This window comes from Chrysemys picta, chromosome 11 (genome assembly GCF_011386835.1).
Source record: "Chrysemys picta bellii isolate R12L10 chromosome 11, ASM1138683v2, whole genome shotgun sequence".
NCBI classification, from domain to species: Eukaryota; Metazoa; Chordata; order Testudines; family Emydidae; genus Chrysemys; species Chrysemys picta.
Genome location: NC_088801.1, coordinates 40,405,297 through 40,417,844, shown reverse-complemented (window position 1 = coordinate 40,417,844; position 12,548 = coordinate 40,405,297). Strand labels below are relative to the sequence as shown.

The 12,548-nt window shown below is 41.7% G+C and overlaps 1 protein-coding gene across 7 annotated transcripts in view; it reads right to left on the bottom strand.

Moving 5' to 3' along the window:
- Positions 1-10,363: 10,363 nt before the first annotated feature.
- Positions 10,364-12,548, bottom strand: part of RAPGEF4 (Rap guanine nucleotide exchange factor 4) — a 299,132-nt gene continuing 296,947 nt past the window's right edge. For all 7 annotated transcript variants that reach the window (XM_065561831.1, XM_065561832.1, XM_008178407.3 and 4 more), the window contains one exon: positions 10,364-11,665. In XM_065561831.1, coding sequence (XP_065417903.1) covers positions 11,538-11,665 — 128 coding nt within the window. In that variant the 3' untranslated portion in view covers positions 10,364-11,537. The remainder of the gene's footprint in view (positions 11,666-12,548) is intronic.

The following is a 12,548-nucleotide window of genomic DNA, read 5'->3' as shown; positions in this document are numbered from 1 at the left end:
ATGCTGTGCAGATTTATCAGGAAACGAAAGACGCCCTCCTCTGCAGGAGATACCTGCACTGTAGGCTGGGAAAATGGCAACTCCCGTGCTGGTGCAGATGGGTTGGGAGTGGGAGCAGCTGCCATTCCCCCTTTTCACATAAGTAGTCAGCGGCATTCTGGGCCAGAGAAAGTATGGCTGAGCTGGTGCTAGTATAGGGCTGATACAGCTCACTGCCACTCTGGAGCAGGGAGGAAAGTTGGGACCAAACTGTGAGTCTTGCTGAATCACAAGTCAGTCCGTGGTATGTTCCTGGGGAAGCATAAGTGTGTGCTGACCCCATACTCAGAGCTCTTGGTAGGTTAACTCCACAATATAGTCCTAAGGAATAAAGGCTTGATCCTGCTTCCTTTGAAGTCAATAGGAGTTTTGCCATTGAATGTCAATGGGCACAGGATCAGGCCCTAAATTCTGAAAGCACTTTGTACATGGCTCATATTCACCCAACAGGCCAAAGTCTGCAGCTCCCGTTGGCTTTAGTGGTACTTGCACATTTGAGAGCAGAATGTGAGAGTAGTTTGTCTCAACAGGTCTTGTAGTTTACGATTTGATGTCACTCATGTTATCATAATGTTTTGTGTCACTAATATAGGGGCGATCACAGTTTTATTGGCACCTCTGACCTTTGTGAAACAAATCAAGTTTTAATAGATTCTTATCTCCCTTTTACTTGGTTTTAACTTATCCTCACCTCAAATATAAAGTACTGCACTGGGTGTTTATGCTCAAGGTGAAGATTGGATGTTATAGAGGTTTCTGATAGTATTTTTAATGATAACTTTTAAATCTGGTCATTAGTTTCTTTGATTGCTAATACATTGACCTTTGGTGACAGCTGCTGCTTGTGATTGCTAAACTTTAATGCAGAATACAGTAAAGAACATAATGATTATCTGAAAAAGCAGGGTGTAATGCATTTCAGATTAACAGTGAAAGAAAACCTATTCAAGGGCGAGGTTCACTTTGCCATATCACACTCTATGCTGCTTTTCTTATTATCAGTACAAAAAATGAAATGAGAATAGCACATCTTTTAATTTTCTTCCACTATTACCTCTTGATTTGCATTCAGGTCTCCCAGAAGAAATACTGCTGAATTCAGAAGAAGTCTATTTAAGCTGCATGATGTTTAAAAATTGCTGCAAGAGGTTAAGGTACTGTATATTATGCCATTGACCTCGCTAAGAAGCTATGTTAACAATTTAGACTTACAATTTTCTGCAGTTACGTTGTTAAAATATTTCTTTTTCATTTCATTTCTTTAAGCAAAACTCATTATCTCTCTATGTACTCCTGCAGGTTAAACCTTTTGATTTCTTTCCAACTTATTTTGTACAATTTCTAAATTGTATTAAAAGTTCTTGTACTTTCCAGAATTGTTTCGCCCCAGTCTTTTTGAGTAGAAGGAAATCAATTTTTGTCTCTCTTGCACTCTCTCTCTGTTTGTGCTTCATCTGTGTGCTTCACTGACTGCATCTTAGCAGCAGAAAACTGTGATAGTCTAGAATTCATTCAAATCCATTGCAGTATTTTCTCTGTAGCTATCTCATTTTTATGACAGGTTAGAGTTGAGGAAGGTGTCCAGAGAAAATATTTTGGACACTGCGTTCACCGTGAGAACACTGGATGTGCTGTAATGGATCAAACCCTTGTTCCATTGTCCTACCCAGCAATGGCTAACACCTGACATTTTCAGAGAAATTTTAAAAAACAAAGCAACCAACCAACCACCAACAGCAGCAAAATGTGTGTGAGAGACAGCCTCATTTTTTGCTATCAGTTTGGTCCCCAATATTTGTATTGTGGTAGTGCCCAAAAGCCACAATCAATTTTGAGGCCTCATTATGCGAAATGCTGTTCAAAATACACAAGATTCTGCAGATCTTACAATCTAATTGGTCCTCAGCAGTTGTTGGTCAGCATGCACTCTCTCTTCTGGATCATATACCCTAGAGCCTGAGGGTGGAGTTAGAGACACTGCCTCCTATTTTGGGGTGAGGTTTGATGGATCCATAAGGGCTATGTGTCCACTTCTGAGGGTTCTGTTTTAATGACTGCGAGACAGGCAGTCCAGGTGCCTGCTCTTGCCAAGGCTGTAGGCATCAGCTGAGTACAGGCAAATTCATAGCTGGAAATCAGACTCGTTCAGTTGTATGTATGTTCAGGATAGGTGTTAGACTTGTAAGAATGTGTTTAGTCTATAAAATGCTTGTAAGTTGCTGTGTGCATTAATCTTACTTGTAATGTAAGGTACATGCTGTAAGGTAATATGAAAGTTTTGCTTTATAATTGTAAAAATGCCTGCTCTGAACTTGTGAACCTGGGCAGCAGGAGTGGTTCCCCTACCCACCAAAATGGACTATCAAGACTTAATGGGCCAAAAATTTGTTGATTGTCCCATCCACCCAGGAAGGAGTTACGTGCAGGAGCTCTCATCCCATCAGTTTGAACTCTGGGGGAAGATCAGGTAAAGATGCTCACAAGAAGAAACATTTATCTCTTTGCTGTTTGGACTCTCAAGTGACTGGAGCTAAGAAACAAAAGCAGTGATCCCCAGAGTCAACTTGGATTACCCATAAAAGACATTCAGTGCTGACAGATTACTGTCACCTTTTGGAACCATAGATTGTAACTCATTTGTGCTTATATGTTGCCCGCTTTAACCTTGTAAATAACTCATTTCTTTTTCATAATTAATAAATCCTTAGTTAGTTCACTATAGGATTGGCTACCAGCGTTGTCTTTGGTGTGAGATCTAAGGTACAAATTGAGCTGGGGTAAGTGACTAGTCTCTTGGGACTGGAAGCAACCTGAATATTTTGTGATTTTTGGTATATGTGACCATTTATCACTAAATCCAGCTTGCCTGGGTGGTAAGATAGACTGGAGTGCCCAAGGGGACTGTCTGTGACTCCCTGGCAAAATTGTTACAGTCATCCAGGCATTCACATCTGTAACTGAGTTGGTGAAATCTAATTATAGAACATCCCACCAGTCTGGGTGTTTGCCCTGCTTTTTGACAGTCTGCCCTGAGGTTGGCACTCGTGGTCATGAACCACTCCAAACAGCATGACAATGACCACAAAGTCAGGCTGCATCCTATAGCTGCAGGTTCAAAGTAGCATAGACACAGGAATTGCTCCTTAGGCCAGATTTTCCAGTCATTCTTTTCACCACTCCATGAGTCACTCAGATGCTGCACAGTAAGTAAAAGCAACCAAACACTCTTTTGGTCGGACTTCCAGCAGCAAACGCAATGCATGGAGTCAGAGAACCCTAATATCTCCTCAGTGTCTTTCCCTGGCCAGACTAGAGTTCTGTCTATTGAATTTCAGTCTAGGCATTTATACTGTGAGCAGCAGTATCATATCTCAGCTACTTGAGGTGAGTTAGACCCTCAGATAATACTACTTATAATTTATATAGCACCTTCCAGTGGAGGATTTCAAAATGCTCTATACCTCTTTAATTAAGGCATGCGATCTGCATTTGTGTGTTACCATGGAGATGCTACATGGATCTCTGTTCATGTTCCACTGGAACAGAGCCACATCACAAGGATGATCCTAGAAAGATTACAAAAAGAAACCCTCCCAGAGATTTTAAGAACAGGGTAAGCTGAGGAAAAAAAATATTGAGCAAATGAGGAAATAGCCAGATACAGAGCAAAGTCTGGCCTGAGTCTGCAGCATTAAAAACCAATATACGCAAGGAATAAATGCATCCAGACACTAGACTGAAGCCTTGGACAAAAGATTGAAGAAAATGATGAACTGACAGAAATCTTACAATTTAAAATTAAGGAGGACAAAAATCTGATTGTTAAACTGTTTGTACTTGTTTTAGTTCACGTTGTCACATGCGTTGCTTGTGGGCATGTCCTGTATCCGACAAATCTCTGTATTGATTTGAGTCATATAAATATATATAGATATAAAGCAGCAAATAGCTTTCACTTGGAAAAAAGAGGCCACTTTTTGAACATTTGTCTCCACTGTATATTACTGGCAGATTTTTTTCTAGATCATTTTGAATGTCTAGGAAGATGACAGTAAGTTAAAATAGCTTCTAGGTGATAGGTTAGAATGCTAATAATTGTGCACTACTATAGAGAATTTCTTAGCAGTGTAATTGCTTAACTTGCTGTATCCAGGGACAGAGCAGATACTTACTGGTATATCACTTCAGCACTTTCCTTGTGGTCTCATCAGTTTCTGTAGCATTTAAGCTTTGAGTAAAAGAATGAAGTTTCTAGGCTTTATGGGTGCAAAGATAACCTTCATATCATGTACTGATACCATATTACTATACCAAGTTTTTTTTTTAAAGGTGTAGAATGTCCCCATATTTGCTGTGACACTGGCATGCCAGTTCATGCCAAGGCCCCTAGGCCTCACTGAACACTGACAAATGCATAGCTGGAAACCATCTGACTCATCTGTTAGTTAAAATAGTATTAGATTTATAGAGAGGTGTTTAGTGTTTGGACTTTATGAAATGCTTATGAGTTGCTGCATGCATTTATCTCACCTATAATATCTGTATCCTATGTTATAAGGTAGTTGTGACAGTATTCACTCACCACTGCGGCGCCTCCTGCTGGCTGTCCTGGGGATTGGCTCTGCTAGCCAGTCCACCATCTTCTGGTGGTTCTCACCACCATCACTTCTGCTCCAGGACCCACATTACTCGTAGGACCATGGCGTCCTCTTCATGACACAGCCATCCGGCCATGTCACGTGTTTTTCTCTCCCGTTCCGGGGGATCTGCAGTCTGCTATCCAGCCACTTCCCTCAGTGGCAACTGCAGTCAGTTGTCTGGCCACTTCCTCAGTGGCAAGCGGGGGCAGGGACGGACCTGGGTCTGCCCACTATTTTGAATCCCAGCCCAGGGACCATGTAGATGGCTGCCACTTGCTGTGTCCCCTCCAACTCCTTAGTTCATTTCCCTGGACCACTTCCCTGCAGCTCCCGGCACCCTCTTCGCCCTTGCCTCAGGGCCTCAGCTTGCAAATGCCTACAGCCAATCAGGAGCCATCTTTAGCTCTCCCCAGTCACTGCTAACAGCACTGCTCTGTCCGGGATGCTAGTTCTCTTCTGCCAGGCAGGAGCCTGATTTCCCTCATTGAGCTCCAGTCAGCTTCTGGACTTGCTCTGCCCTGCAGCTCTTCTTGTATGGACCTGCCTGGCCCTGATTGGCTGCTCCTTGCAGCCCCTTTCCTATTGGCTGCTTTTTGCCCAGCCACCCTAGGGGTCTATTAACCCCTAATAGGCCAGTGTGTGGCAGGTGCCCCATCACAGTAGTAGTATTTAAGTGTTTGCTTTGTAACTATGAAACTGGAAACAGGAAAGAAGCATTACTATGTGTGAAATACTAGTTTACCACAAGAGATGTCATCTCCTGCCCTACAAAGGCCTATAGACACCAGACAAACCGCTGGGGAACATCAGTGGACAAAAGACTTTGTTGATTGTTTTCTCCACAACCCATGAAGAGGGGACATGCACAAATACTCATCCCATTGCAGCTTGAACTCTGGTGGAAGGGCATTAAAAACCCTGTAAAGAAGAAATTATCATCAATATGCTGCTTGGAATTCAAAGAGGGCAATATTTCTAAGCATAAGCAAGGGATCCCCAAGCTGCTTAGCCTGGGTTAGCTCTAACAGATATACAGAGCTTGCATATTACAGCAGCCGCTGTTATGTTTTGGATCCTAAGACTCGAACTCATTTGTGGGTGTGTGTATGTTTACCTGCTTTAAACTTGTAAAGAACTCTTGTTTCCTTTTCTTAGTTAATAAATCTTTAGTTAGTTTATTACAGGATTGGCTACAAGCACGGTTTTTGGTATGTGATCTGAGATGCAGTTGACCTGGGGTAAGTGACTGGTCCTTTGGGACTGGAAATGACCTGAATATTGTTGTGATGTTTTTCATGTGAGGGACCATCTCTCACAAAGGCAACCTTGTTTGAGTGGCAAGATAGACTGTCTGTGATTCCATGTTAAGGTTGTTACAGTGCTTGGGAGTTCACACTTGATACTTAGTTGGTGAAATCTAATGATAGAACACAAAACGTTCATGAGCCAGCTCTGAAGAATAATGATAATAGTCACTTTTAATTCACAGTTGATACATTTATCACAAGCATCCAGCTACTCTGAGACTGTAGCGGTGATGTGAGTGGAAGAGAAAAGAATATCATTATGTCAAATGTCAGCACTATTTTGCACCCTTCTTTTGGTCATCCACTAATGCCTGCACAGCCCAGCATTTGTGCAGCTGCCTCCATGGATTATTCATGTTACCATAAATGATCCCAGTGAGAGAAAGTGCATAGACAATCACACAGATACATGGTAAACCACATTCCCCACTCCCATCACAACCTAGTCTGTTGCTCTGACTGCAGAGGACCTACAGAATGTAAACTCCATGCAGGGTGGGAATCAAGAGCAGATGGAGAAGTTGTTGTCACTCACTTGGTTGCCTCCCTGGCCTTGTCTTCACTGAGGGGAAAAAGCATGTTCTAACTTGAATTAGTTAACTCAAGGCAAAAACAACAAGGAGTCTGGTGGCACCTTAAAGACTAACAGATTTATTTGGGCATAAGCTTTCGTGAGTAAAAACCTTACTTCTTCGGATCCATAGAGTGAAAGTTACAGATGCAGGCATTATATACTGACACATGGAGAGCAGGGAGTTACTTCACAAGTGGAGAACCAGTGTTGACAGGGCCAATTCAATCAGGGTGGATGTAGTCCACTCCCAATAATAGATGAGGAGGTGTCAATTCCAGGAGAGGAAAAGCTGCTTCTGTAGTGAGCCAGCCACTCCCAGTCCCTATTCAAGCCCAGATTAATTGTGTTGAATTTGCAAATGAATTTTAGTTCTGCTGTTTCTCTTTGAAGTCTGTTTCTGAAGTTTTTTTGTGCAATGATAGTGACTTTTAAATCTGTAATAGAATGACCAGGGAGATTGAAGTGTTCACTTACTGGCTTATGTATGTTACCATTCCTGATGTCCGATTTGTGTCCATTTATTCTTTTGCGGAGGGACTGTCCGGTTTGGCCACAGGGATACACTATAGCAAACCTCGTTGCAAACCTCGTTGCCTACTCTGTCCCCATATCTACTCTGGCAACAGCATCAGAGGACCCAACCACATCAGCCACACCATCAGGGGCTCATTCACCTGCACATCCACTAATGTCATATATGCCATCATGTGCCAGCAATGCCCCTCTGCCATGTACATTGGCCAAACCGGACAGTCCCTCCGCAAAAGAATAAATATATATATACACACACACACACACACACACACACACACAGTAACTCCTCACTTAAAGTCACCCCGGTTAACATTGTTTCGTTGCTGATCAATTAGGGAACATGCTCGTTTAAAGTTGTGCAATGCTCCCTTCTAACGTTGTTTGGCAGCCGCCTGCTTTGTCCACTGCTTGCAGGAAGTGCAGCCTGTTGGAGCTAGCTGGTGGGGGCTTGGAATCAGGGTGGATTGGCAGCCCCCCTATCAGCTCCCCGTTCCCCTAAGTTCCCTGTGCTGCAGCTGCCCAGCAGGCTAGCAATTGCCAGCATTCAGCTGTCCCTTCCCCCAGTGCCATGTGCTGCTCCTGCCCTCTGCCTTGGAGCTGCTCCCGGAGACTCCTGCTTGCAGTACGGGGGGAGGGGAGAAGTGGGGGGCTAATGTCAGGGTGTCCCTCTCCCCCCTGTTCCTGCACCCCGCTTACCCTATTTCCATAGAGCAGGGGGGGGGACACTACAGGGTTCAGGATGGAGGGAGATTCCAGGCAGCAGTTGCGGTCTCAGCAAGCTGATTTAATTAACAAGGCAGTGTACTTAAGACTGGAGTCAGCAATTTAAAGGGGAAGTGTGCATCTCTCTCACACACACGGTGTGTGTCTCTGTCTCTGTCTGCTATGCTGTCTCCCCTCCCTCCATGCCTGCTGCCTTGTAGAGTGAGGCTACATTAACAACGAGTTAACCCTTGAGGGCTCAGCCAAATGCTAGTTCATCATTTTCCCAAGGCATTCCCTGGGAAATATCCCACCCCCTGATTCCACCACCTCAACCAAGCTTCACAGTCATCATCACTGTGTACCAGTATATATATCTATATATCTACACACACACACACACACACACACACACACACACACACACACACACACACACACACACACAGCATAAGTTTTAAACAAACAATTTAATACTGGTACACAGTGATGATGATTGTATATAAAGACTATATATATATATATATATATATATATAGAGAGAGAGAGAGAGAGAGAGAGAGAGAGAGAGAGAGAGAGAGAGAGAGAGAGAGAGAGAGAGAGAGAGAGAGAGAGAGAGAGAGAGAGAGAGTCTTTTGTCTGGCGAAAAAAATTTCCCTGGAAACTAACCCCCTCATTTACATTAAATCTTATAGGGAAATTGGATTCGCTTAGCATCGTTTCGCTTAAAGTCACATTTTTCAGGAACACAACTACAACGTTAAGTGAGGAGTTACTGTACAGAGAACATGAAAAAATGGGGGTTGGCATACCAACTTTAACAAGACTAGTCAATTAAGGTGGGCGATTATCAGCAGGAGAAAAAAAAACTTTTGTAGTGATAATCAGCATGGCCCATTTCAAACAGTTGACAAGAAGGTGTTAGTAACAGTAGGGGGAAAATTAGCATGGGGAAATATTTTTAGTTTGTGTAATGACCCATCCACTCACAGTCTTTATTCAAGCCTAATTTAATGGTGTCCAGTTTGCGAATGAATTCCAGTTCTGCAGTTTCTCATTGGAGTCTGTTTTTGAAGTTTTTTTGTTGAAGAATTGTGACTTTTGGTCTGTAATTGAGGGTCCAGGGAGGTTGAAGTGTTCTCCGGCTGGTTTTTGAATGTTATAATTCTTGACGTCTGATTTGTATCCATTTATTCTTTTGTGTAGAGACTGTCTGGTTTGGCCAATGTATATGGCAGAGTGGCATTGCTGGCACATGATGTCATATATCACATTGGTAGATGTGCAGGTGAACGAGCCCCTGATAGTGTGGCTGATGTGATTAAGTCCTATGATGATGTCCCTTGAATAGATATGTGGACAAAGTTGGCAAGGGGCTTTGTTGTAAGGATAGGTTCCTGGGTTAGTGTTTTTGTTGTGTGGTTGCTGGTGAGTATTTGTTTCAGGTTGGGGGGCTGTCTGTAAGCAAGGACTGGCCTGTCTCCCAAGATCTGTGAGAGTGAGGTATCGTCCTTCAGGATAGATTGTAGTTCTTGATGATGCGCTGGAGAGGTTTTAGTTGGGGGCTGAAGGTGACAGCTAGTGGCGTTCTGTTACTTTCTTGGGCCTGTCCTGTAGTAGGTGACTTCTGGCTCTGTCAATCTGTTTCTTCACTTCAGCAGGTGGGTATTGTAGTTTTAAGAACGCTTGATAGAGATCTTGAAGGTGATTGTCTCTGTCTGAGGGACTGGAGCAAGTGTGGTTGTATCTTAGAGCTTGGCTGTAGACAATGGATCATGTGATGTGGTCTGGATGAAAGCTGGAGGCATGTAGATAAGTATAGCAGTCAGTAGGTTTCTGGTATAGGGTGGTGTTTATGTGACCATCACTTATTAGCACTGTAGTGTCCAGGAAGTGGATCTCTTGTGTGGACTGGTCCAGGCTGAGGTTGATGGTGGGATGGAAATTGTTGAAATCATGGTGGAATTCCTCAAGGGCTTCTTTTCCATGGGTCCAGATGATGAAGATGTCATCAATGTAGTGCAAGTAGAGTAGGGGCTTTAGGGGACAAGAGCTGAGGAAGCGTTGTTCTAAGTCAGCCATAAAAACGTTGGCATACTGTGGGGCTATTTGGGTACCCATAGCAGTGTCACTGACTTGAAGGTATATTGTCCCCAAATGTAAAATAGTTGTGGGTGAGGACAAAGTCACAAAGTTCAGCCACCAGGTTTGCCGTGACATTATTGGGGATACTGTTTATTTCTTGATTATTTCTGAATACTTGAAATTTATAAGGTTTCTAGCCTCACGCTGATTCAGAGGGGGAGTTTTCTCTGGAACCCCAAACAAATTAGCTAAACAAGCCTCTTTTCAAGCTGTTCAACTCCCAAAGATAGTGATGGGGCTGAACAGGTTTAAATGAGGACAGAATTGACCATTGTGTGTAGAAACGGGAGGACCCCATTGCAGTTCAACACCTAGCAAAGTTCAATTGAAGTTCACTCCTCCAGCCTGCTAACATCATCTGTTTTTATGCAGGAATGAAGATTGGAGTACACACAAAAGATGTTAAAGACAGTGAACAAATCTTTTTAAGCAATTACATTTAATTAAGATACTGCATGTTATTTACAGAAAACATACCTTACACAATTCCTACACATAAAGTGCAGACTAAGTATAAAGACAGAAAAACTGTACTTCAATTACATGCTAAATAAAATAAATAAAAAGCAATTATTTTGGCACAATAGCTATTACATAAACAAATAAATACTCTAGAACATGAGGAATTAACTTTTCTATTTACAGTCTATTTGAAAGTGCAAAACAATTGCTAAAAATTGAAATATTTGTAAATGTTTAAGTCCAGAAAGTATGTTTTAATAATCCACAACTAATTGTAGCTGATATTTAAGATTATAATGTCCAGGAAAATATTGTCTTTGTGCATTTTGTGCTCTTTTGGAACCAGTCTCTTGCTACCTTTATGCTACTGATTTTATAAAGCTCATTGCTTCAAATTGAAATTTTCTAAAATCCTGGTTGGTAGTTTAAGAAAACCTCAAAAGAAGTAAAATTACAAATATTAATCTATTTATAATTCAAAACATGGCAGTTCAGTCCTGCCAGGGTAACTTAAATGGCCAGAGTGCTTTACAGTTGTATGCAAATGTGGTTAAGGTGTGAAATTGTTATTAATACATGAGTGTTTAATAAGTAAACATTTTTTTCAATAGCTCCCTGAATACCAAACCCTGGAAATATACCATTGGACCTAGCTTGGGCCCAAATTCTGCCACTGGTTTCTTACATACATCTCTCATTGAAGTTAATGTGAACTGAACATGCAAAACTAATGGCAGATTTTGGCCTCGAACTGGATAATAAATCTTAAAATATTGTATTTTTAATTAGAGAAAAGAAACACTGTTACATTCCTTAGAACTATTCGGAGTTTTTGGTGCACGTTTCACCAGCTCTTCTGGCTATTTTACCTCTTGTTTTTATTTTCACTAGTTACAGGAATTTTGCCTCACCTTAAAATGAATGAACAGTACCCAAGGTGCACCCTCACAGTTACAATGTATAAACTCTTCATTAGTCAAACTTCTCTGAGGGCTGGTACATTGTGCGTTACCTAGGATTTTAGAATATGTTTTTGCTTATTTTTGTAGTGGCAATGCAGTAGCAGAATAAGTGGAGTTCTTAATAGATGACCTTGACTGGAAAAAAATCATTTCTTGTAGTCACTTTAAATGTTTATGCTCGACGTGGTTCTAGTCGGTGAGACATCTGTGATAAAGTTCTCTGGTTGTCAATCACATTTAATTGTCGTACATAGCTCCGTACATCCTGATGGTTCTTATTAGTTAGAGCTGCGTCAGGATCTGAAGAAACAGAAATGATGTAGGATTGGTACACTTGGTCAAACAAAAATCTGAGTAGAATATATAACTCTTCTTTTCAGAAATCTACTATAGGTAAACACCAGATACTGGTGCAGTAAAAATAAAATGTTTAGAAATCTGTCTTCAACTATTCTTCTCCATCTGAATTCACTCTCCCCAGTGTATTTTATATTTTTCTTATCTTGTATTATTTTTCCTATAGAATAACTCTGCTTCTTGGTGTCCTTGGCTACATTCTCTCAAATTGATGGCCCTTGGGTGAAGTTTTATACCTAGCTTAATACTCAATAGTAATAATTACACAGCTAGTTAGTATAGTTTAACAGTTTAGTAATATCTACTGTTGACCTAGGAGAGCTCACACTGGCTCCAAACTGTAAAATTGCTTTAGGTGCCCTTTATGAACCAATGTAGTCCTTAATTCATTATTATTTAACATTTGCAAGGTGGTGGTGTTAGTGGCCAAGCAGCTTCAGACCCATTATGTTAGGTGTTGTAAAAACATATAATAAGTGACAGTCACTGGCTTACAATCTAAAAGCTCCCTGGGCCAGATTTGTCAAGATGGAGATAGGCACCTAGTAGGATTTTCAAAAGTGACTACCACCTAACTGATTGGTTTCAGCAGGAGTTAGGTGTTCACATGCTTCTGAAGATCCCACTATCATCTTTAGATGTCTAAATATCTTGAACAATCTGACAGCATGCGCTACAGCAAGGGCTAGAAACTGAGTACATACCCAGGCTCCAGGTACTAGGGTGGCTAGCTTTTGCTGAAGCCTGTGCCATCACATCTACATTGGTAGATGGTAGCTAGATTAAAGTTAGCATGGGTACCCCTACCCACACTACCATCACACCT